Below are 23,249 nucleotides of genomic sequence, written 5' to 3'. Positions count from 1 at the left end.
GCAGGGAAACCATAGAGAGAAAAAAAATAAAATTGAACTCTTTATCAATGCTTTCTTAATTGGCAAATATAAGTCCTCAGCAAGATGAAAATAAAGGTTTTGTGCTTGTATGGTGATTACACAACAAGAATTCTTCCAGTATGAGAATTTAAGAGCATCATTCTTGTATGTAGAGTTTTTTTTTGTTTGAGTTAATCTGGTGTTACTGACAGAAAGCAGTAATTGGTGATGAACAATGTAATTTGTTTAGTCTGTACTGGTTTTTAGTTTGCTCTTATGCATGTTGAATGGACAGAGGACTACACTTTCAGATATTCTGAGCTGTTCTCTTGGCTCTAAGACTACTGGTCTTTCTGATCTTCAAGCAAAAGATGAAACTCTTCTCTAGAAAATGAACCACAGAGTGAGTCTAGTTTACCTTGAAAAGCTGAAGACTAGAAAACTGAAAAGAAAATGAAAGTAAATCTTATATTGAAAAGGAAGTTTTCAAAAAAATAGAAAGGAAAGATAAATCATCCTAGAGGTTGTTTTTTTAAGCACAGTGGAAAAACCTGAGCTCAATGTTTGGGTTCTATCTCTTGATTTTTATATACTGGTTGGAGCTGGGTCATTTATATTTAGCCCCTCTTGGGAGGAAGTACCTCATGTTAGTAAATGGTCAGTAATCTGCTTGACTAGAAGAAAGATTCATGGCTTCTTTTTTAATTAATTCCAATATAGGGAAAAAAAATTCCATGTACTTTCTGAAATGACAGGATAGTAAAGTTAAATTTGATTAAAAATGTTCAATGTTTGGTGGGATTTAAAAGCTTGTTTTGAAGCTTTTACTGAAGTCATCCTTACTATGTGAACATATATATGTAATTGTGTAGGTCGTGATCACACTGCTTAATTTTGTTGCCTTGAGACTTCTGAATTTGTCTTTTGAATGATGATTTTCTTGCAGTTGATTTAGAACTAAGTATGTAAAATAAGCTATATTAAAACTGGCAGATCTTAAAAAACTTGTAGTGTCTCAGCTTAACCATAGCTTTGTGCAGAATGTGTTATTTTGAAAAACATAGGTGTTTAACTAGTTTGCATAAAAGTGTTAGGAATAAAATCTTTGGTTATTTTAGACAGAGTTCATGTCCTTTATTTTTTCAGCTTCAGATGCTGATAGGATTACATACAAAGCTGATTTTGTAATTCCTGTCAAACATCTATATGGAGAACACAAATGAGATGGTTTTATCCAATGTTTTTAAGTACAATCTATATTTAAATTTCCCTTGTATTTACCATTGAAGATGTAGACTCATGTTATACAATTGAATTTTTACTTTTGAGGTTAGATGATGATGTAGTTGATTTTCTTTATCTTCAAGTCATCTACTTTGGGTTTAATGTATCTTTTGGGAAAAAAAAAAAAGTTTGTAAAGATTTTTAAGTTTTGTTTGACCTTCCTTGCCACTGAAGGTATTCACTGGACCCTAACGTGAAACTGTGATTCCCAAGCCTGATAGATATGTAAACATAATACAGATGGTGTGGAGATGATTCTGATGATAATTCATATTTCAGCTAGTCACGAGGATACCTTGATTACAGTGTGTTTAAGTAATTATAACAGTATTTAGTGTTAGTCTTGTTCATAAGGAGCATATGGGAAACAAGTTACACGTTATTCGTGCCCAACAAAGGATGCACTGTGGTGTGACCATTTTAATTTCTAATGTGAGAATAGGAACACAGTATTTTAAAATATGTCATAGAGTAAGGTAAATACATTAAGCATAGACTGAATGAAAAGTTAAGTACATAGTTTTGGGCACAAATATTTGTTTTGGAAAGTATTTGTTACTATGTGAAAGAAGCTAGTATGCTTCAATTCAGATTTCATTTAGCATGCAGATCGTTAAAAAGTCACATGCTTGGTTTCACATTTATGAGTTTTGGTTATAATGTAGTTTAGTCTTCTTTATCTTCTGTAAAAAATTTGAATGACACTTCTGAGAAAAAGTAAACATTAATGAGATTTAGTTAGAAAATATGTCGTGACATCATTTGTTCAAACTCATCTGCTATAGTGAGCAATGTGTACCGAATATATTGATGGTGATTATCTGACAATAAAACAAGCACTTACACATGTTAAAATCATAGCAATATCTTTTAAAGCAGTGTTCCAAACAAACTGATATAATTTGATATTTATTGTTGTCTATGCCATAATTATTCCTCTTTTCCTGGTCTGTTTCTGCAATAGGATAATTGACCATCTAGATGGAGTTCGTTTGTTATGGTCATTGCTGAAAAATCCTAACCCAGATGTTCAAGCAGGTGCAGCTTGGGCTATTTGCCCTTGCATTGAAAATGCAAAGGTAAGAAAGTATTTAAAGTAATATCTTTGTTACGTATATACTCACATGTAACTTTTACGTTGGAATGATTTCCAGCAATAGTTAGCTGTTTGCTACTTAGTCTCTTTATTTCATTCTGTTAAATGCTGAAAAAAAAAAAAAAAAAATTAAATTTGCTTTTCAGAAGTGAGTAGCACTTCTTATAGCATTCTGTTTTGCCTTTACAGTGCTTACTGTATTTGGAAAATATATTTTAATAATTATCAGGACCTAAACTTACTGTTCCCAAACAAAGCATGCTGAAAATCTAACAATGCTAAAACCAGAAAGCTTATACTAACAGGCTGTGAATAGCATGGGTAGTTGTAGTTGTTCTCCACTATGAGGTACTTGAGCCATATTCTCAGAAGATCATCATTTGGTTTCAGAGCATATTTGAGACTTGGTGCCAATGTAATCCTTAGATTTTCTGCTCCGACTGCCAACAGAAAGTGCCAGTTGTGAATAGTGGTTGTTGTGAAGGTCAGTTGTGCACAGAAGACTGAGCTATTCATTTATTTCATGTCTGTTTCTAAACAGAGAGAGAATAGTGAATATCAGCTCTAAGTCATCCTCAGTGAATTCTTAACCACTAACCTGTGGTAAAATAAGTGGATAAGGTTTTGTTTCCCATTAGAAGCTTACTAGAATACTAAGACTTTTATCCTTAATTCTTGTGCAGTAGTATCTTCTGTTCCTAATTTACCTCCATATTTAATACAATTTTTGCATCCTCTCTCTACTGTACCACAAATACATCTCTCTATAATTTATTTCTACTTATCATTTGATATCCTGACTATGTAAAGAATGGGAATTCTTTCAAAGTGCTAGATATCTTTGGCATCCTCTGCAGGCAACCTTTCATGTTTTAAATAGAGCACTGTATGGTTCATGTAATTTATATAGATGGATGGGTGTAGGTAAAGATATATGGATGAAAGTATTTTGACAACATTTGGTCTTGATTTTTTATAATTTAAGCATTTTCTTTTTCTTCACAATGATTTCTACAGTGGCAGCTTTCTTGCCATTTTTTCAGACATGCTTGTTATTCTGAAGTATCTTTCCACTTTTTTTTCCAAATGTATTGTCTAGTACTATAAAGCTTTTTTTTTCCTGATAGTGGGGTGTATACATGTCTCCTCTGCATGATATGGATATTCCTGCCTCTCTTTTGAACAATATTATTATAACTGACTGTTAAAATACTACTATATCTCAGTACAGAGGTAATACTTACTGTATGTAAGAATGTGAAACCTGTAGTGCCAGAGTAGAACTGCACATTGCTAGAGCTTCCACTAAAAGCGCTTTTTCAGAAACTAAGGGGATAAAGGGCAGCTACTGAAATTATAGAGTACATGGGCTTTTCTCTCGTTTTATTTTGCTGGGGTATTTAATGAGTGTAAGCTATGTACATCCTTCATGTAGCTATCCTCCTTTCATCTCTCTTGGCTGCCTGCCCAAATGCTAATCTGTGACCCCACAAAGAGTTCTTTGTGTGAGACTGAGGCAGAGTGGTACACTGAAACAAACCTGCCAATAATACCCTTTCCTCTGACACTGAATGGAAATAAATATGTATAAAGCAGCAATTACAGCCACACTGTGGAACTGCAGTGACTATTTCTATGTAAACAAAAGTTTGGGTTTTTGTTTTTAATTGGAAATTAATGATATTGAACAATTTACATGATCTTTCAAGAAGCACAATTTGGTTTATGCAGTGCAGTAATAAGTGTATGACTTTAAAAGGATTATGTGCATTCTCACTTTTCCATGCCTGTACTTGGGAGTGCAAACCATGTTTCAAATAGCTGTGAGCTTGGAATCTGGAATTGCTTTCTTTTTGTGTTCTTCTGTGGAAGCTGTGATGGCTCTCTTCTTAGTGTGGAGGTTCAGAAACAAATTTTTATAACCATGTAGTGCAGCATCCATTTTTCTGCATGGACATTTACTGTATATCAAACTTAGAAGCTAATCTTATCATACTGTTAGGGCTTTTGTCAGAGCATGGGGGAGTACATTATCATCTCTCATGCACTTACTCGTACCAGAATATGTTGAAGACTGGGAAGTCTATAGTTTTTGTTTGACTATTAGAGGGATAAGAGTTACAAAAGATCAAAACTTGAATTCTGAAGATGTTTATGTGATAGCCACTTTTGAGCTTTCAGGTCTAACTAGTTTGCTTGCTATTAGGAAGTTAATTGCAGAGGGAGCAGAAGCCAAGTTCTAGTAACCCTAGATTATATATGATGACAGTTACATTATGGTAGCTGGGTCAGAGTACTTCCCATAGAATAGAATTGTATCAGTATGATATAGGTAGGTGTTATTGTTTGGTTTAGCAATATGATATAGGTCAGTGATATTTGGTGCATAAGACTTTTTTAATAGAGGATATACATTGTACGCTGTAGCACATAAACTGTTACAGCTCTGACAGTCATAATGTTGGTTTGGCATCAGTCATCACTTCTGTATGCCAGCATTAGTTCTAAATAATTTTAGCCTTTACAAGTTCTTTTAGCAAAAGAATGTATCTTACAGGTAGGGTGGCAGTGATATCATTTGGGTGGTAGAAATCTCCTGAGAAAATTTGCACAGTACGTGTGAGTGCCACATGTGAGTCTTGGACAAATATCTCATGATTTTTGATAAATTAATTCATGTATTTCTTTAAAATGTAAGACATAGGGACAAGAATGTAATTTCTTCAAAAGAATTATCTTAATAGAAGCAGATTCTTATTAATTACTTCCCTACTTCCAAAAGGAAAAGTTACTACTGCAGGCACATTGGTAATGACAAAGTATTAATGCACTGTCCAAGAAACACAAATGGTTATGAAAAATGGCTAAAAAAGTCTACTCAACTGTGTTGATGTTGGAGCAGCAATATCACTTATGATGTTTCTTTAAAAAACAGTATTTTTAATGTTCTCCCGAAGTACATCAGCCTAAACAGAAAAATTTAGAGAAACTCTACAAAGACATTATTTGGGCTATTATAAAAGTTATTCAAAGGCATTGTACCAATAAGAGGAACACTGCCAGCTTGAGTTTGTATGAAGGTACCTGTTTCATTACAGAGTAACCTTTAAATAGCATGTCTTGAAAGAAATAAATTTTTGAAAAGTTGTAGAGGTTATTTTCTGTCCTCATGAATGGTGATGCCAGGCATCATCTTTTTCTCTGTCCTTTGTGCTTGCATATGAGCTTTCAACTTTAAAAGTTTCATTGTTAGCTTTTGTTATAGCTACAGTTGTAAAGGCTTTCTTAAAAAACTTCAGGAAACCAGTTATGTATAAAGTCTGTCAAAATAATTAAGTAAACAATATGAGACTGGAGATTTGAGAGAAGACAGTTATTCTATTTGCTTAAAATGCACTTGTAAAATGACATCCCACACTTTCCTGATAAAGCATGATTTCCTCCCTTCTCCCCCAAGTTATTGCATCCCTTCCAGTTCTGCAGTGGAATTTCATGGATGTCATGAAGGATGATCAGCCATCTAAAGTTGTCTGTGTATTTCCTACACACAAGGAAAGAGAATGTTTGTGCTGACACGTAAAACCCCCAAATCCAAAACTAAGCCATGTTTAAGAGGGAAGGGTCATGAGATCGGTATGTGTGGAGGTCAAGTAGCCTTCACTCTTGCAAAACTATTATATACTGAGGAAGTGAATTCTACTGGAGCCAGCAGTCTGGAGCTAACCTGTGGGTGGAAAATATGCTGCTGATGACCCATACTATTTAGGATTCTTACATAGATTTTTTGCTTGTTATGGAAATTTTAATATAACCATATGTATAAAACCACACAGGACATTTCTTTACAAATAGTAACAACAAAATCTAGTTGAACTTGGAAATTCTTTTGATATTTAACAAATAGTAAAATTATTTGCCATTTTAAATGAAGATGCTTTGTTTACACATTTTGTTAATTTAGAACTGTAGTGTATAAAGATCAGTGATGCTCTATAATCCACACTGTTGTTAATTTGTTTTATACTTTAAATATTTACACTTAAGTCGTACCAATACATTTTTGTTTACGTACCATTCTTTGTTTAAGCCTATAATGTCAAAATTCCCTACTTCAGTATCTACAGCATTTTCCAGTTTTTGTTTTCCTTGCTATGCTTCTTGTAATTCTATACAGAAACCTTGGCAGTTCAAACTTAGTGTTCGTACTGCTCTCTTTCCATTTTCCTATTTGTGTTCTCTAGACATTATGATTTTTAACATCATCACACCTACCTCTCTATATTTGATCTAATTTTTATGCAGTTTTTAGTCCCTGACATCTGGATGTAGACTTTCCAAATTTTTAAGCATTTGTTATGAACTAAACTTGAAAAGAGCGCTATAAGAGGGAAAAAGGAATTTTTGGAAGCCTGACCTGGCTTGGCAAATTCATAGCTTGCCATGCTGCCATGCTTGCCAGTGTACATGTGGAACCAGCCTATCCAATAATTCTTGGCACGGGCCACCTAGAAGGTGAGTAAATCGACCATCAGGTGTTATTTGGGCCTCCTATAGACATGTTAGTCTGGAGGTAGACTGACATAGACTGCCCTGAGTTTCTTTGTCTACAAATGTAGGAGTCTAGTTCCTGTAAAATACACAACCTGAAAGCTGGGAAGCTAAAAGAAACTAAGAGCATAACCTCTGTCTCCCTCATTGGGGAGCCTCAGGTCATAAGTTCTATGCAAAGTTGTCTGAGAGCTTGGAGACCATAAGAAGCCAAAAAGCTTAGGAGCTCCTGGAGACCTGGCTTTCCAGCTGTTTGGCAGCCCATCAGGCAAGAAGTCAGGGATTCTATGAAAACCAGAAGCCAAGCAGCCTGGCAAGCTATTCACCAGCCATCTGGCTGACAAGAGAAAAGATGAAGAGGCACATTGGTAATTTAGCCTGTGTTTCTGCCTGGTTTCTGTCAAAACTTTTCAAGAAGTCATTGTGTTCTTATGGAAGGTTTTGGTTCCATTCCATTAGCATTTTCTGAAGGAATACTGTTCCTCTGGAAAATATTTTACCAGGTTTCTTTGTAACTTAATTTATAATAGCTACACATGCTAGTCAACATCTTGTCATGTAGCTTCTGTACTTTTAAATTAGACTTGCTAATTGGATTTTTACCCCATCTTCCTGACATTTTTCTTTTTATTCTCTTCTTGGGTTTTCCTTCTTGTCCATCTCACTTTTCTCCTATCTTTAGCCTTTCACTTGCCACATGGAATTTCCATAGATTTTAAGACAAGAAAAAAGCACCGAGATCATTGTGTCCCATTTGCTGCATAGTATAAAGCAGAGAATTTCAAGCAACCATTTTATCTAGTGCAGAGGCTTTTGATTGAACTATAATATATTTTGTTCCTCATGCTGCTTGTTCAGATTCCCAGTGGTCTGTAATGGTACATAGTACAATATGATATCATTGCCTTTTCATATACCACTCTAATTTATGGCACCATACCAGAGTTGCAAAGGCACAAAAAATAATTGTTAAAATGATTCATTAGTTTGTGTTGTCACTGCATTGATTGTTTTCCTAGACTGTCCTCAGAACTTTCCAGTATTGGTGTCTTGCATCTTTACAGTATTAAACTACATATTAGTGATAACTATTGTAAACATTTTGCTTAGGCACTCACTTGGATTCAATTCAATCCAAACCCAATGGAAACTACATCTATTTTTTTCAGTTATCCAATGTTATCTGCTTCTCACACTTCTATTATTAAAATGCTTTTCAAAATAATTTAAAGCAAATAATGATGTTTTCCCTACTGTGGACCTGAAGGACTTTAATACTGCTTCTGTGAAAAAACTGAGGATTTTGGCATTTGCTCAGGACTGAACTTCAGTGAGAGTTGTGAGGAAGGAGAGGAGGAGTAGGTGTAGTCTTCCATGATGGAAAGTAAGGAAAACAATAGACAAAAGGGCTACTACAAGTTGCATGAGTGACTACGTAGACTTTTTTTCCCTCCGCTATCTCTGAGAACATTCATTGCATGCCTTCTTGGGCTGTACACTTGGCTAATGGACTTTGCTTTTGTTTCTTGAAACTATTAAAAGCGATATACTTGCCAAGTATTTCACTGTGGCCCTGAAGAGACAGGAGAAAGGAATTCTGCTCTTCCAGGCTATAGAGTAGCCTTGGAGCCATGTTAAAGCTACCTGTGCTTTGCTGCTCTGGCTTTAGCTGCTTCAGTGAAGTGAAGAGGACAAGAATATCCATGTTGATTATCTGCTGCTGTTTTCCCAACACATTGCATTTTCCCAACACAGGAAAAAAGTTATGATATGTAGTGAAGTAGACTGATCTTACAAGATGTTTCTTCATCTGTTCTGCTATAGTGGAAGCTTCCACAGCTGTGTAGACAGGATTAAAATTAGCCTTAAAGTATAAAGTAATTTGATTAATATTATCTTTAAGTTGTTTAGTAAGAAAAAAGTAATAGAAACTTAATTTTATAAATTGTTTCCCTATTTCACTAAAACAGCTATAATACAGATATGTATTTGTTGAATTTCTTTAGTTGCAATTTTATATTGGGTTGTGCATTAAGACAATGAGTTATTTAATTGGAAATAGGGGATGGAAATAGCTTCCTTCATTAAAGCAAAGGTAGTTTATAAAGATAAGTCTTGTTAAGTAAGTTTATTTGCATAGCCATGCCATCACTTTTTTCAGGTAAAAGCAATTCAATTTGACAAATTAGCTTTGAGACCTTAGGCTTTTCAAGGTTTTCTAAGAGCAAAATACTTGTTTTTACTGGAGAAACTTCTGTCTTTCACGTATTTTTAAACATATACACAGTGTGGTTTTGTCATACAGTGTTTAGCTTTAAATTTTTCAGATAAAGAAACCCGTATTCACTTTGGAAGAATTAGAAAAGAATTCAGTTACAGAAGAATTCAGTAGTTCTTTTACAAGAACTGTATGTCTCAAGTTAGTGCTGATGCACTTTATTTACTTAATCAAAATAACCACAAAACCCCATAAATATGATGACAAGAAGATTCAAAAAAACCAAATGTTCTCCTTGTATAAATACTGCAAAGATCAAGTGATTTTTCCAAATCTGTCTTCAAGTATCGTAATCCTTTCTGCTCCTAATTTAAAAAAAATGTGTAAAGCTGGTCTGTCTCACAGTGTTTCTGCTCTTGGCAGAAGACAATGTAGAAATAAGTGAAAAGGGAAAGTTAAGTAAATTTTGTTAATAGTCATGCATTGCAAAAAGATGAAAAGATGTGATTAAAAAGTAGCAGGATGAGGCTTTTATTAGCACAGCAGGTAGCTTTGGTGGCCTCAGCATCCACACAAGATAGGGGGTTTTTTAACTGCTTGAGATTCCAAACTCCTCCCTTTGAATCCAACTTAAAAATAGTATTTCTTGTACTTTCTGAGGGTAAAACCTTTGCTGACATCAGCTAGAAGATGTCATGTGAATTCATTAAAAATTCTGTTATCTCTTCCCATCTTCTTCAGCTACTTAAAATGTGGTTTAACAATCCATATTTTTTTCAAAGCCATCACATCAGGTTAAATATTACAGTAGTAGTTATAATAATGAAGATTTAAAATGAAGATGTTTCCTGTTATTCCTGTTAATAAAGTCTTCTCTCTCTCCCTCACAAATATTTTTTTTTTTTTTAACATTTTTATTGCTTCTTTAAATGTCTTTGCATTTGGCCTCTTTGTTCAGCTCGGGAAGTATTGTTAAAACAGAAGCATTCAGCTTATCATTAACACATTGGGATGTATATAATAAAATTATCTATGTTATTGCTTATCAGTGATTTTATCAATACTTTTATCTATAAAGGTTGTTTCTTAGGCTTTGTTCTTAGCATACCTTCTTTTTTTTCCTGCCTAACTCGACCTGAGGAGCCCTGTTAGGACAACCAAGAAGTAAGGTTTTTGTCACAACAGGTTAGGTAGGGGAAATAAATTACCTAAATTCACTTAAATATACTTTTCTTTTTATTCAAGTTGGTTTTCATATAGCTGTATCCAAAGATGGTACCTAAGCTCTTCAGAATACTTGAAGTTTATTGAATAACTTCATTCCAAAGTTCCGTGTAAAAAGGGGTTCAGGGCAGGACCCACAGGGAACAGAACTATGTACTCGCCTCTCCCCCCCTGAGAGAGAGAGAGAGAGAGACACTTTGGAAAAAAAAAAATGAAGTATATTGTTTAACAAGGAACAGAAAATGAAAAAGGGAGGTAAGGAAAATAATATATACAAAGATTAGGGGAAAAAATACAAAAAATAAAATATACAAAACCCTCAGAAATGGTTCCAGGGTCCCACGGAGTGAAAGGACAACCTCCCTCTCCGAGCCCCAAGGCAGAAGTGAAATTAGAAACCACTCCCTGCCTCTTATCAGAGTGTGTGTGGGAAGGGGAGGGAATACAATGAGTCAGCCCCACCCGGGGTCCTCCCAGTTGCTGGAAGGTCACCGCCCCATTCCAAGCCTCAAACCACAACACTTCACATGTAAAATTAAAGAAAGTAATTGTAGTTTAATAGCTGTATTAATAGATTCGAGTTTGCAGTATGTAAATGCTAAAGTATGAATGTAGTCTTGGGTTGTAAATGGAACACTTTCCACTTCAAATTCAATACCATAATCATGTAATAACCCAATAGTAAACTACCCAGACTTTGAAACAATGCAATTTATGTATCTGCAGTGAAAAAAAAAATATTTGGAAATTACAAAGCCTTTGGTTTAAGTTGTACAAAGAAAAAAGATGCATCAATTTAGAAGGTAGATTGCATTTTTTTCTGTGTGAAACAAAGTAAAAAAAAAAATAATTTCCAAAGACATGTTATATATGATTTTTCTTCTCTTACGTTACAAAAATAAGTATAGATGAAAATGCCTGAGATTATTTGGAAACTAAAATTGCAGAAATTACCTAGACTTTATAGTATGAACAGTTATCATTAACACAGATATGCTCAAAGAACATAGATTCAAAAGAATTAAATCCAGACCTTTGCCATCACAGGCACAATTTCATTTAATTTCTTCTTTAAATATCTTTAAAATATGGCAATCACATCTAATAAATACACTTCTTTCAGTAAAAAAATTAGAAATTCGTTGTAAAAAGCAACTATTTGGTTTTGCTAAATTATACAAAATAGATTGCATTTGTTGTTCAAATTTTTAAAAAAATTTCTATATTACATACTGTATTTTAAAGCTGTCATTTCAGTCCTCCCTGCTGCTTATTGTTCCTCAGATTTCTTACTTCTTTGCATTTCTCTTTGTCTTGCATAGACCACCAGACTACACCCACAATCACATTTGGGAAACTTTCCTGACATGTGGTTTCTGCAGTTTCCCTCTGCTTTTCATCACTGGTAGAAGGTTCTGTCCCTGTGTTTAGCTGGTTTCACAGATGATTATTGAAACTCTTTTCTTTTACTTACTGCTGGATTGTTTATATATTATTCCATCAGTTTAATTGGACCGTACTTCTTTACAAAATGTGGAAAGTATAAGCTTGTCAGAAGAGATATTTAACAAGTTTGGTTATAATCACCTAAAAAGAAAATACGTGCAGGTAGGAAAATATAAAATGCACGTATTAGTTCCTTAAGGTGGAATAGAGATTATCTTATCACTTTGTGAAATGTCTTTCAAGAGCAGGAATAACAATACACAGATACCTGAACCAAACAAAAAAGCAGAATCATTTTTATGTGCAGCAGGGCCCCTTTCAAATCCTAGACACCTTCCTGTAGGTTTACCTGTTGAACAGAAGCCTTTCTCATTTGTTGAGCCAATATTTAGGCACAAGGTAATGCACGCTTCTGTAGTAAATTCCCAGGAATGGAACTAAATGTGAACTATCTCATTTTCTTTCTTATTCTGTGTCTGGTCACTTAGCTGTCTAGCCCTCTAATATGCATAGGTAAGAATTTCTGTGTAGAAATCTTTCTCTGTAACCCATTATCTACTGCCTTTGGTCAGATTTTAACATTTCAAGACAGACGTGAAAACTCATACTAAAAAATATTGGTTTTAGTCAGGTGTTTGTAGATACATGTAGGTTGTGGTATGCGTCCACTAACAGTGACAGAGAAACAGTCATGCCAGCGTATCCATGGGAAACATGCTGTAAGCCCACCTCCCTTTACAGGCAGCTCACATGGTTTATCTCAGCTGCTTTTCTGAGCCACAAATCTGTATTGTCCTCCTTTGGCATAGACATTTAGATCCTCCTTTAATTTCTGTGAGGACTTCTGTTATTTGTTCATGCTGGGTTTTTTTAGGGAATTAGAAGTTTGCTCTTGGATAGTACCCTTTTTCCACATTCTGTAGATTCTAGTTTTGACCCTCGCACTATATGACTTTAACCTCTCCCTTCCAGTCTCAAGAACTGCACTGCCTGTGATAAAAAATATTCCTGATGGATCTACCCACTGCTTTAGCTTTATGTGAGAAGAAAACATCACATCTAAGAGTTCTGTTTGATATTTAGACCCAGAACTAAGAATGATGAAATACAGTATCTTCTGGAATTTTTATTTACCAAGTCCATGAGCAATTTGATATATTTGGTCAGCAAAGCTAACAGAATACATTTGGATCCTACTCTGTTCACAAATCAGCCCCCAAAAAGAAATGAATATAATCAAAGCCATTCTTGGTCTCAGGGTCTCTAGACTTATGAGCAGAGTAGGGTGCTCCTAAGTGCCTTAGGAGGGATCATACTATCCATGTTTGCACTTCCGTGAAGTTCTAGGACCTTTCAGTCCAAAAGGGTTTGAGGAGAGAATCTGGAAGATTTTATTCAAAATTCTTCTGAAGGAAACAAATGAAAGTAATTCCACTTGAAGACCTTTCTTTCCATTTCTGCACATTTACCATCACCGAGGTGCACAGGCTAAAATTCCTTCTACAAAGTTACTAACTATTTGGCCAGTCATTTTTACTCCGTTTCCAGTCTAGTATCAGTTTGACACCAGGCCACCCAGTGCCATCTACAGATGTGCCACCACCATGTCAACAAGAATATTCTCTCTTCTGTTTTCAGTTCCTATTTTCAGTACCCTTTGTAAAGGGTACTACTTGGGTGCTGATGGTATACTTCTAGTAAACTGTTCCATAAAAATGAGATTACTGTCTAAAACCACCTGAAGTTCTTGCCCACAGTGATTTCTGACCTGTATCTAATTTGTAATCAATAGTTCATGTGCTTTTCTGAAGTCTTATGTTTCTACAGAAATCTTTAAGTTAGCCATCGTAGTAATTAACTAGTTTCTATATTCATTGGACAAAGGACTTTACGAGAACCAGTCATCTTGCCAGGTCCGCATTGGAAAGGTTGAAAGGCTAACAAAAAATGTTCGGCTCGATTATAGCTTGTATAAAGAAAAACACATACCTATGCTTCGTATAGAGGTCCACTCCACTAAAGTAACTGATAGGCCCCTTCAAGTAAAAATGGAGATTACATTGCAATACTTGAGACCCTTAGGTTAGGCACCTGAAGTTCTATCTGCCTCTTTGCTAATTATGGTTACAGTGAAGTTTCAGAAAACGCTGCTGCATTTTGCAGTGTTGTCTTTCAGGCTTTGATAGGCATCCTGAGAACCCCTTCTAGATGGCTGTTGGCAAAATATTGCCTAGAGCTAGTCACAGATTGAATAAAATGAAAAAAAAAAAATCATTCAAAGAAGATGTTCTTCTGATATTGTTTCTGTCCACAAGGAAACTGAAAAGAGATTGTATAAAATAATGTAATCTTACATGTTAGAACATCTTACCAAAGAGAGAGAGATACATTTCTTTTCAAGCACCTCAGTTTAATGGAGTGCAGTGAATGTTGGTGTACAGCATTGGTCAGTGACTATGTAACTTAATCAGTTAAGAATTTGTGCCTAAACAAAATGTAGATCTATACCCTGTGTGCTTTTAAGTGTATATGGAGTACTGTATGCTGCATGTCACTTTATCCAGTACTGCCAGTTTCTCTTTGCTTGAGGCAACCAAATGAATTCCATAGTCCTTAGTTCAGGCTCACAGTCCTAAAACTGGGAGTTTTCTCTTCTACACATTGACATGTAAACATGTGCTTGATAATTTGAGTTCACTAATAAACATAAGAGTGTGAGAACAGCCAGTGCTGCGTCAGATCAAAGTTTCACTGGCACAGTATTCTGTTTCTCGTACTGGCCCACAAGGGATGCTTAAGGAAAGGCAGAAGAACAGTGCAAACTTGTAGCTGTGGTTCCCGCCCCAGAATGCTTTTCCACCTTCAAGAAACCTGTGTCTCAGGAGCTTTCTAAATCAGAGGGAATAGCTTTATATTGGATAAACCTTAATGGATTTTTTTTTCTGTGAATTTGTAATTAATTTTTAATATGAAAACTTCTAACAGCCACTACAATGCTGCTGCAAGGACTTCAATATCTTAATATATGCTTTTTTTGAAAATAACATTATCTTATTCTGAACATGGCGCTTGTGAATTTCATCTGATGCTCCCAGGTCTTCTCCTAGAATAGAGAGTCCTGTGTGCCTGTTCCATTCTACTCAAGATTCTATACACCTCTATCATACCACTCCTCATTTTTCTCTTTTATAGCCTTGAGTGTCCTAGTTGGATAGCCATTCCTTCTACAGAGCAGTTCCCTGCCTTTGATTGTTCTTGTCTTTCTCTGAAGCTTTTCTAATTTTACCACAAATTTTCAAGATGGAAGAGATGGATCAGATCTTCATACTGCATTCAAGTTAAGGAACATTGTTTAGTGTTCTATTTCTTTTCTAAGGGCATACTTAGACATTTTTCCAGAATCATGTTTATATCCTTTAGTCACATTTTACATTGATTGTTCATACACTGAGGTTGCACCATGGTTCTCTTGGATGCTGTCATGACTTGGGTAACTTGCCTTCTTAAATATTTCTGAAGAATGATTTGCATTGATACAAGAAAATAATGTTACCACTCTTTTGTCTTTGTCAGACACTGTAGGAAATAGAAGACGCTGGGAAAGCCTAAACAGGGGTGTCTAGCACTGTTTTAGGTGTCATAAGGTATGTGAGGCACCCACCTGGCAAATATGATACAGCAGATAGGAGAGACTTACACCCTCCTGAAGTGACAACTTGGGGTTCTAAAGAATGCCTTGTGGTATCTAAAAAGACACAAGATACCTTTATTTAGGTGTTGAATTTCTCCCTAGATGGTGACGTGTAAAACAGTCTGTCATATGTCAATCAAGAGAGTTCTGAGTTCTGAATTAGCCGTATTTCTTGGTGAAGGCAGCACAGCAACAGCTGCCATTTTGAATAATTATTGCATGCCAATCTTTTTTTTTTTTAACATTTGCATATAAATACAGGCAATATTTAAAAATACTTTTTTTTTGATTCTCATTTAGGATGCTGGAGAAATGGTTCGATCCTTTGTTGGTGGCTTGGAACTGATAGTCAATTTGCTAAAATCAAAGAATAAAGAAGTTTTAACAAGTGTATGTGCGGCCATTACAAATATAGCTAAAGATGAAGAAAATTTAGCTGTTATAACAGATCACGGAGTTGTGCCTCTGTTGTCTAAACTAGCAAACACAGTAAGTAACATCTAAACATAGTATACTAAGTATCTGAATTTCTTATGTCGGACTACATTATACCCAACTAAAAGGTTATGACCAGAGCAATAGATTTTGCAGCAGCAACAAGCAAGAGCTGTATAATTCTTCTTCTGTGAGATGTATATTGGACATGAAAATGCTCTGAGGCTGTTATTAAAATTGCTTTGGAAGATGAGCTTAATTTTAATAGTCACCGTTGCTGAATATTGCTTTTGAGAGATGCAGCTGCCATATGAAAAAAAGCGCCGAGGGTTGAGAGAGTAACCTGAACTATGCAGAGAATCTCAGTGATGGGGCTACGTGTTACATTTTAATGCTAATCTTATCTTTAGTAAGTCTAAAAGCACCTTTGAAATAATATAAAAAATCACAGCACTTCCTACAAAGAAAATAATAAGGGACTACTAGCCTTGCAGCTCTCTCTAGTTTTTAGTTGTACTGCAGTAAATGGGGATGCCTTAAAGATGTTTGAGAATACAGTACTGCTTTCTTATGAAATTTTAGTGGTATTTTGTTATCTTTAATTCATTGTGATTTTACCTTCTTCAGAACAATGACAAATTAAGATGTCACTTAGCAGAGGCCATTTCCCAGTGTTGCATGTGGGGGAGCAACAGAGTTACCTTTGGAGAGAACAAGGCTGTAGCTCCTTTGGTGCATTACTTGAAGTCGAATGATCCATCTGTTCATAGAGCTACAGCTCAGGCTTTATATCAGCTTTCAGAGGATCCCAACAACTGTATCACCATGCATGAAAACGGAGTGGTGAAGGTGAGGTGGAAGTTTTTTCTTATTTGAAGTTCAAATTATTGAATAGGTTTAGCATGGTTAAAAAGGAGATATGTTTCATTTGAAATAGTCCTTGAATATTGCTGTATTCAATTTCTGAATTTATCCTAAAAATGTTTGGTTAAGTAGTGAATTAGGGAACAGAATTTCGGTGCTAAAGATATTGCAGCTAGGTGGTTGTTAGGAATGGAAATATGTGGACATTCACCTCCAGTATGTTTGGCTTGATTCTGACCTAGGCTAATAATAACATGACATCAGCATTTTGTCATACTCATGTGACTTTTGCAAAAGAATTTGGGTTATCGTAATGGGTAGTTGCATAGTGTGACAGAAAGTCACCTTGGAACTGGATTTCAGGACACATTAAGATAGAATAATACTGAGGCTTAGTTTGCTTGGAGCTGTTTCAGTGAACTTAAAAAAATATTTTAGGAGTTAAGTGTGAGCACATTCTGCAAAGACTTTACTCTAGAAAGATTTTTTTCTCTCAAAAAGATTTTTCTAGTAAAGTTTTATCTCAGTAGTTGAAGCCAGCTACTACTTTGGCACAGGAGAGGTAAGGATTATGGCCTTAGAGATAGCAACTGTAGGAGCTCTCAATTTTCTTAAGTTTCCTGGAAGATTCACTGTTTGCAGACTTTTCATTTTACTTTGTGTTCAGGTAAATATATCGAAAGTAGGAGTTTACTTAGTGTTACTATTAGTTGAATAGTGTTACTATTAATGTTGAATTCATGCCTGCACTAGTGATCATGTACTGTATTGTGAGCAGTTTCAATCCTGGCATAGTCTAATTGTCCTGCATTAGCATCCGTGTATCTGTAGCTGGCTATAGGTGTAGGTGAGTTAAAAATATCCACTGATGAAAAACGTTTAAAGACTCAGATGAAATGCCAGTACTTGGGCAGACTGAAATCTAAACAGCCTTTTCAGTGTAGGAAAGCAAAATCTTCCCATCATAGTTGTGTTATACTGGCTACACAGCACAGCTACCTACAACATAGGTACTGTACTACAGCTCAATTTTAAACTAGTGTCTGATGACTTTTTAATGTTGCTTATCTTTCTGTTCAACTGACAGAAGCCATTTGCTGCCCTTCTGTCATCCGTTGTTTCCATTCATTTTATTATGCGGGTTTTAAGTTTTATAAGTTGTAGCACACTGAACGTACTGTATAAAGTCAATTCTGATTATATACTTTTGTAATAATTTTATCTCAGTCTAGGTTAATCTTTATTTTTCAAGCCTAGTTAAAATATCCAGGCTTACTAAAAACATTTATTTGCCCTTGCAGATAAATAGGGATGAATAGAAAACTATCACAGGTGCTTGATTTTTTTTATTATTCACAATATTCTGGAATGACTATAATATGTTACAGGAGAGAAAAGAGCACTGATAAAAGGAAGAGTGGAACTACAAAATGAGTGAACTTGGGTTATGTTTGTCACATCTAAAGTTTTTGTGGAGGGTGTGCTTCTCGTGCACAAGAAACTTGTATTTTTGTAATGCAGGAGGTGTTTGAATGTGAATTTGTATATTGGCCCATCAAGAATCAAAGTGGAAGTGCCTTTCATCTCATAACTAATGGATGACCTGAACATATGAGAGGATACTATGACTGCAGCATAGGCTTACCCATTTTTTAAAAAAAATGTAGTTTGGTTTTGCACCTGTTTTTCAGGGAATTGAATTCTCCCACTCACAAGAGGATAATACATATGGTCATCTAGAATTTCTAACCCTAAATAAAGCCTGGTTTCATTAGCAGTGATCCTGCTGTGATGTTTCCAGCCACTTTCTAATGCTTATATGTTGCATTAAAATAGCAAAGCAAAGCAACAAATAAGCTTTTGTGGAGGATATATCAGTACATATACTGCTTCCTATCCAGTGAGGACACCCATATAATAAATGAAGTGTGATGGGCAGTCTGAGAAAATGCAGTCTGTGGGACTTGTGAGAGTTCCTCCGGATGCACTTACCCAAGTCCTTTAGTTCTGTCTTACCAGAGCGGAGCACATCATGAAGTGAATCAACGCATGCACCATGACAGCTCAGGGCCAATCTGTGTTGGCACTGTTGGAATTATCATCAGGAATCAATTACTGGAGTTTCCTAAAGGTTAAAGATGCATACCCACATGGCAAGGAGATTGGGTGCAGATTTAGTTCCTGAAGCGTGAGAGTCAGTACAGTGCAGAACCTTGCCTGGTCTACTCAGTTATCTGCCCAGCACAGGTGAGACAGTAGCTGCAGCACTGTCTGTGCTATTTGGTGTCTTTGCCCCGTGCTTTTCAGCGATGATAGATTGTCCGGGTGTTTTCATTCTTGTAGCCTCTCCAGTGGATAGCTGACTGAAAGCATACTTTGTAGTTATGTAGGGGTTATGGACAGATTTTTCCAGGACCAATCGTGTTTTTACTTCTGGAAAATTTGTCTGTGTTCCTTTGATATTTTTTCAGCCTTTTACCAGATATCTGGTGTTTCAGTAATCATGCCCAGTTGGGTTAATGTTGCAGCTGTTGTGGTTCCGACTAGGTTGCAGTACATGCATAAACCCAGGTGTTCTCCAGCACGTGGTCCTGCGCTATGCTTACACAGAAAGTCTGATGCTTCGGGGAGACATTTACTCTGCATGAATGACACAGTTGCTGAGTGCTTGAACAGCTGGTCAGAGACTTTCTCAAAGCATCAGACTTTGTGACCATTCAATACACAATGTGTATATTTTTATATGTTTCTGTCCAGGAAACCAGGAGTAAAAATATATAGAAGTCATTTCAACCAGATTCTCGTAGTTCATCTTCTGCTAATCACAGAACAAGTATACACATGCAGTTGTGAGAGAGAACCAGCATTCCAAGTTTTTACCTATTTTTAACTCCACCAAAAATACATTGTTTTCTCAAGCAAGGCTGTGTGACAAAAAAGGCTGGGAAGTACTGGTGTATGTCAGCTGCCATGTGAAGTTCTGCGTAGACCAATAAGGTGATTTTGGAGGAAGTTTAGAAAGGCAGTTTATGAAACCTTTTCTCTTTTATGTTCAGTTCCACACTCAATATTCTTATGACTGGGAATGAAAACAATGGTTATGACCTGTGACAGATGAATCAATGCTTTCCTTCTACCAAACACCAGAAAATAGTCCCTCTTTCTGATGTAAAAATTCATGGCCGTGCTGGAAAAGAGATTTGTGTTTTCAAAGACATGGTAATGACATGTCGGATACTAGAAAGCAGGAGAATTTTTAGACATCAGACTAAGGAACAGGCATCAACCTGAATTCAAGATTGGAGATGGCTATCCACAAACCAAGGGAGAAGAGAAATCCAGTAGGGAACTGCCAGTTCATAGCCAAGACAAGCAGGAGTACCAGGCAACGTTCTTCACACTTGGAGCCTGTTACAATTAGAAGGAAGAGAAATTGCAAAAGTCATGGACAACTGGAAGTATCTAGCCATCACCACATTCTTCATGGAAAAAGCAGAAAAAATTCCCTTAAAATGTAGCAGTTGTAAAGGAACAAAGATGTCTGCCTATGGCTTACTGCTGCTGAAACGTTAGAACGGGCAAGCTTTTTCATGAAAACATCTCCAACCATCCACTGAAGAGTACACTTTCTTTATAGAGCATCTTTTAAGATTAATTGTAGGAAAACTGTTCTGAAAGGCACAGGCAGATGAGGATGTGCAGCTACTTCAGTAGAGAAAAGATGAATCTAAATATGTTTTAAAGAAAGAATTCAAGTAATCTGAAAATCCTGAAAGAGTATTTAAATCATTGTCCTAGAGACCTTGTCACAGTGTTGAATTAATACAATGCTTAGAGAAGCATTTATATGGAACTTATACTGTGTTACAGTCACCCTTTTTCTTGATTATGTTGGCAAGCTGTAGATTGGGATATGCTTCTGAAGTAAATGAGTGAGGGTGATGATGTGTACAAGCACTTAGGAAACTGCTCATAATATACCTTCTAAAAGACTTCAGATATTTCCAAAAGTTCAAAGTATATACAAGTGAAAAACATGTAACTGATTCTTCCTGGTCATTCTTGCTTTCCAGATGAAGAAAGATAAAAGATAATCTCTTGTGGAAGTTAATCTCTAAGTGATATATTTGGGTTTGTGGAATATTGTTGTTAATTCTGTGTAAAGAAAGCCTAGGAAGTTTGAATGACTTCATCATCTACAGAGTTGAGGCCAGTTTTTTATAATGAGGCTAATGAGACCCCCCAAGGAGATTATCAAAGTAATGAAAAAAGTAAAATCAAGGGAAAATAAGCACCCAAAATCACGCTTTGGAAGAACAAAATTAATAAAAGTCATAATTCATCTCAACTTTAAATGTTTACATTGTGGATATGCCCATCTGAAATAGTCACCCAAATTCTTACAATAGTCAAGGAAGAGGATTATATTCTTTGTGTTCCATCTCTCCTAATTTAGGCATTTATAAGGCACCTCAGTCTCCACTGGCAGTATTTTCTAGTCTCCTTTGGCTATAATGGAATTGCAAGTTTAAAGTTCAGATCTGTGCTTCTGCACTGTAGATATCTATGTTTAATGGAGTGGATCTCATCCCAAGGCAGTGGAGAACTTGTTAAATGACTATACAGTCCAGTTCATTATTACATAGGAATGAAAAAAATCCGAATAATAATGCAATAAAAAAGAGGTATTAAAAAAAGTAATAAATTCATTTTCTAGAAAAATACAGATGAGATATATGCTCTGATGGTGATGAAACACTATCTGCCCAGCAGTAACTGAGGCACACTTTGAACATGATCTAATAAAACCAGATGCTTTAAATTAGTGGATCTAACTTGAATCCAGGGATTTTGAAAAAATCTTTGGAGTATTAAGGATGAATTCCTTTCACCTAACTTTGGCCACTATTCTGTATGGAATTTAAAGCAGTCTAAACTAATAGACCTTCTGTAGTCAACTGAAAGAGAGAGGCACATGCAGACTTATGCTAGCTGAAAGTAGATGTCCAGGATATCTGGAAGGAATAGACTCATGAAAGTGCCCAGTTTTCTCTACTGAGTATGGAACAGACCTAGGTTACTACATTGGACTAAACAGCTACATTTCAGACAGCTGGATCTAAACTGATGTGCTCCTCAATGTTGATTTTCAGTAAGCAGTACAAGGGAAGTTGCAGGTATGGAAGAAAGTTAATGTGCCAATATTTTAAAAGCCTAGATAAGATTATATGGCTCTGTAAACTGGACGCTATTCTCATGTTAAATAATCTTAGGCACATACATTATAATTGTAGAAGGGATCATTTTAAGGATCTAGTCTGACTAACCTTGCTCATGTCACAAAACAGAGACATTACTTCAATTTGTTTCTGTTTGGAATAGAGCATATCTTTTAGAAAAACACTGACTCCTTAAGAAATTCCAGTGATGGAAAATCCACTAGAGCCATCAAAACTTGTTCCAGTAGTTAAATACCTTCCCCATAAAAACATTTGCACCTGTTTTGTAGCCTAAGTTTTGTGTGGCTTTATCTTATGGACTATATGTAAGATACTGTTGCTTGGTGAACTGAAGAGCTTTGCATAACTTTTATTCTCATACTGATTCTTTTTGAGTAAGATCTAATTAATTGTCACATTGTCATCTTTGTTAATTAGCTAGGTGAGTGTAATTGCTGGTGGAATTTCTGTGTTTGTAATTCTTATATTTTGCATCAGTTCTGGATTTTTCATTTTTGAACTTTTCTTTTGGACTGAATTTCAGCATAGTTCAGAACAGAATTCAGTATAGTTCTGAACATCAGAGATTTTCATTATTCCATTTGGCCACAGTATTGCCCTCAAAGTTCATATTTGGCCAATTTTCCACTTTGATTTCTATGCTGTTTTGGAAACTATTCCCCAGGTTAGACCTTTGCATGCTGTAAAGTTTGCCTTTGTGTACAGGAGTAAAAATTAGGTAGTATTGTTAATGTAAATCACTAGTGAACTTAGCCTTTGTGATATAAATTGATTTTTTTCCTGAGATTAAATCAGATTTGAATTGCTGTCAATACCCTTTAAAAACATCTTACGAGTTAACTCCAATTTTTGTAAGAATAATTCACAATTTAAAAGCAGAGACAAAATGCATTTGAGCGTTTTATTGATTTAGAGAGGAAAATTTCAAGAGACCAACACACTGACTCTCTTTGTAATGCCTTTAAGATAAAATATTGCATTTCCACAATGGAAGATTACAGGTTTGATAGATACACAATTCACTAGAAAACTGAAGAAGTTCAGTGGCTGAGAAAGTGGGAAATACTTTTGAATTATGTAGACACAAATGGATTAAGGTCTGTGAAAAGAGTAACAGTGGCTTTGATTGTGTTCTGCTTGATAATGAAATTCTACATTTGCAAGTACCTGATCAGATTGTACATAAATATTCTAAAATATGTA

The 23,249-nt window shown here is 35.6% G+C and overlaps 1 protein-coding gene across 1 annotated transcript in view; it reads left to right on the top strand.

The window, feature by feature from the left end:
• Window positions 1-23,249, top strand: part of ARMC4 (armadillo repeat containing 4) — a 49,944-nt gene that overhangs the window by 12,040 nt on the left and 14,655 nt on the right. The window contains exons 7-9 of the mRNA XM_008947182.1: window positions 2,249-2,363; window positions 15,808-15,996; window positions 16,570-16,791. Of these exons, the coding sequence (XP_008945430.1) occupies window positions 2,249-2,363; window positions 15,808-15,996; window positions 16,570-16,791 (526 nt within the window). The remainder of the gene's footprint in view (window positions 1-2,248; window positions 2,364-15,807; window positions 15,997-16,569; window positions 16,792-23,249) is intronic.

This window comes from Merops nubicus, unplaced genomic scaffold (assembly GCF_000691845.1).
Source record: "Merops nubicus isolate BGI_N331 unplaced genomic scaffold, ASM69184v1 scaffold10089, whole genome shotgun sequence".
In the NCBI taxonomy this organism is placed as follows: Eukaryota; Metazoa; Chordata; class Aves; order Coraciiformes; family Meropidae; genus Merops; species Merops nubicus.
Note: the sequence above shows the minus strand (reverse complement) of the source record. Positions and strands in the feature narration are given on the sequence as shown.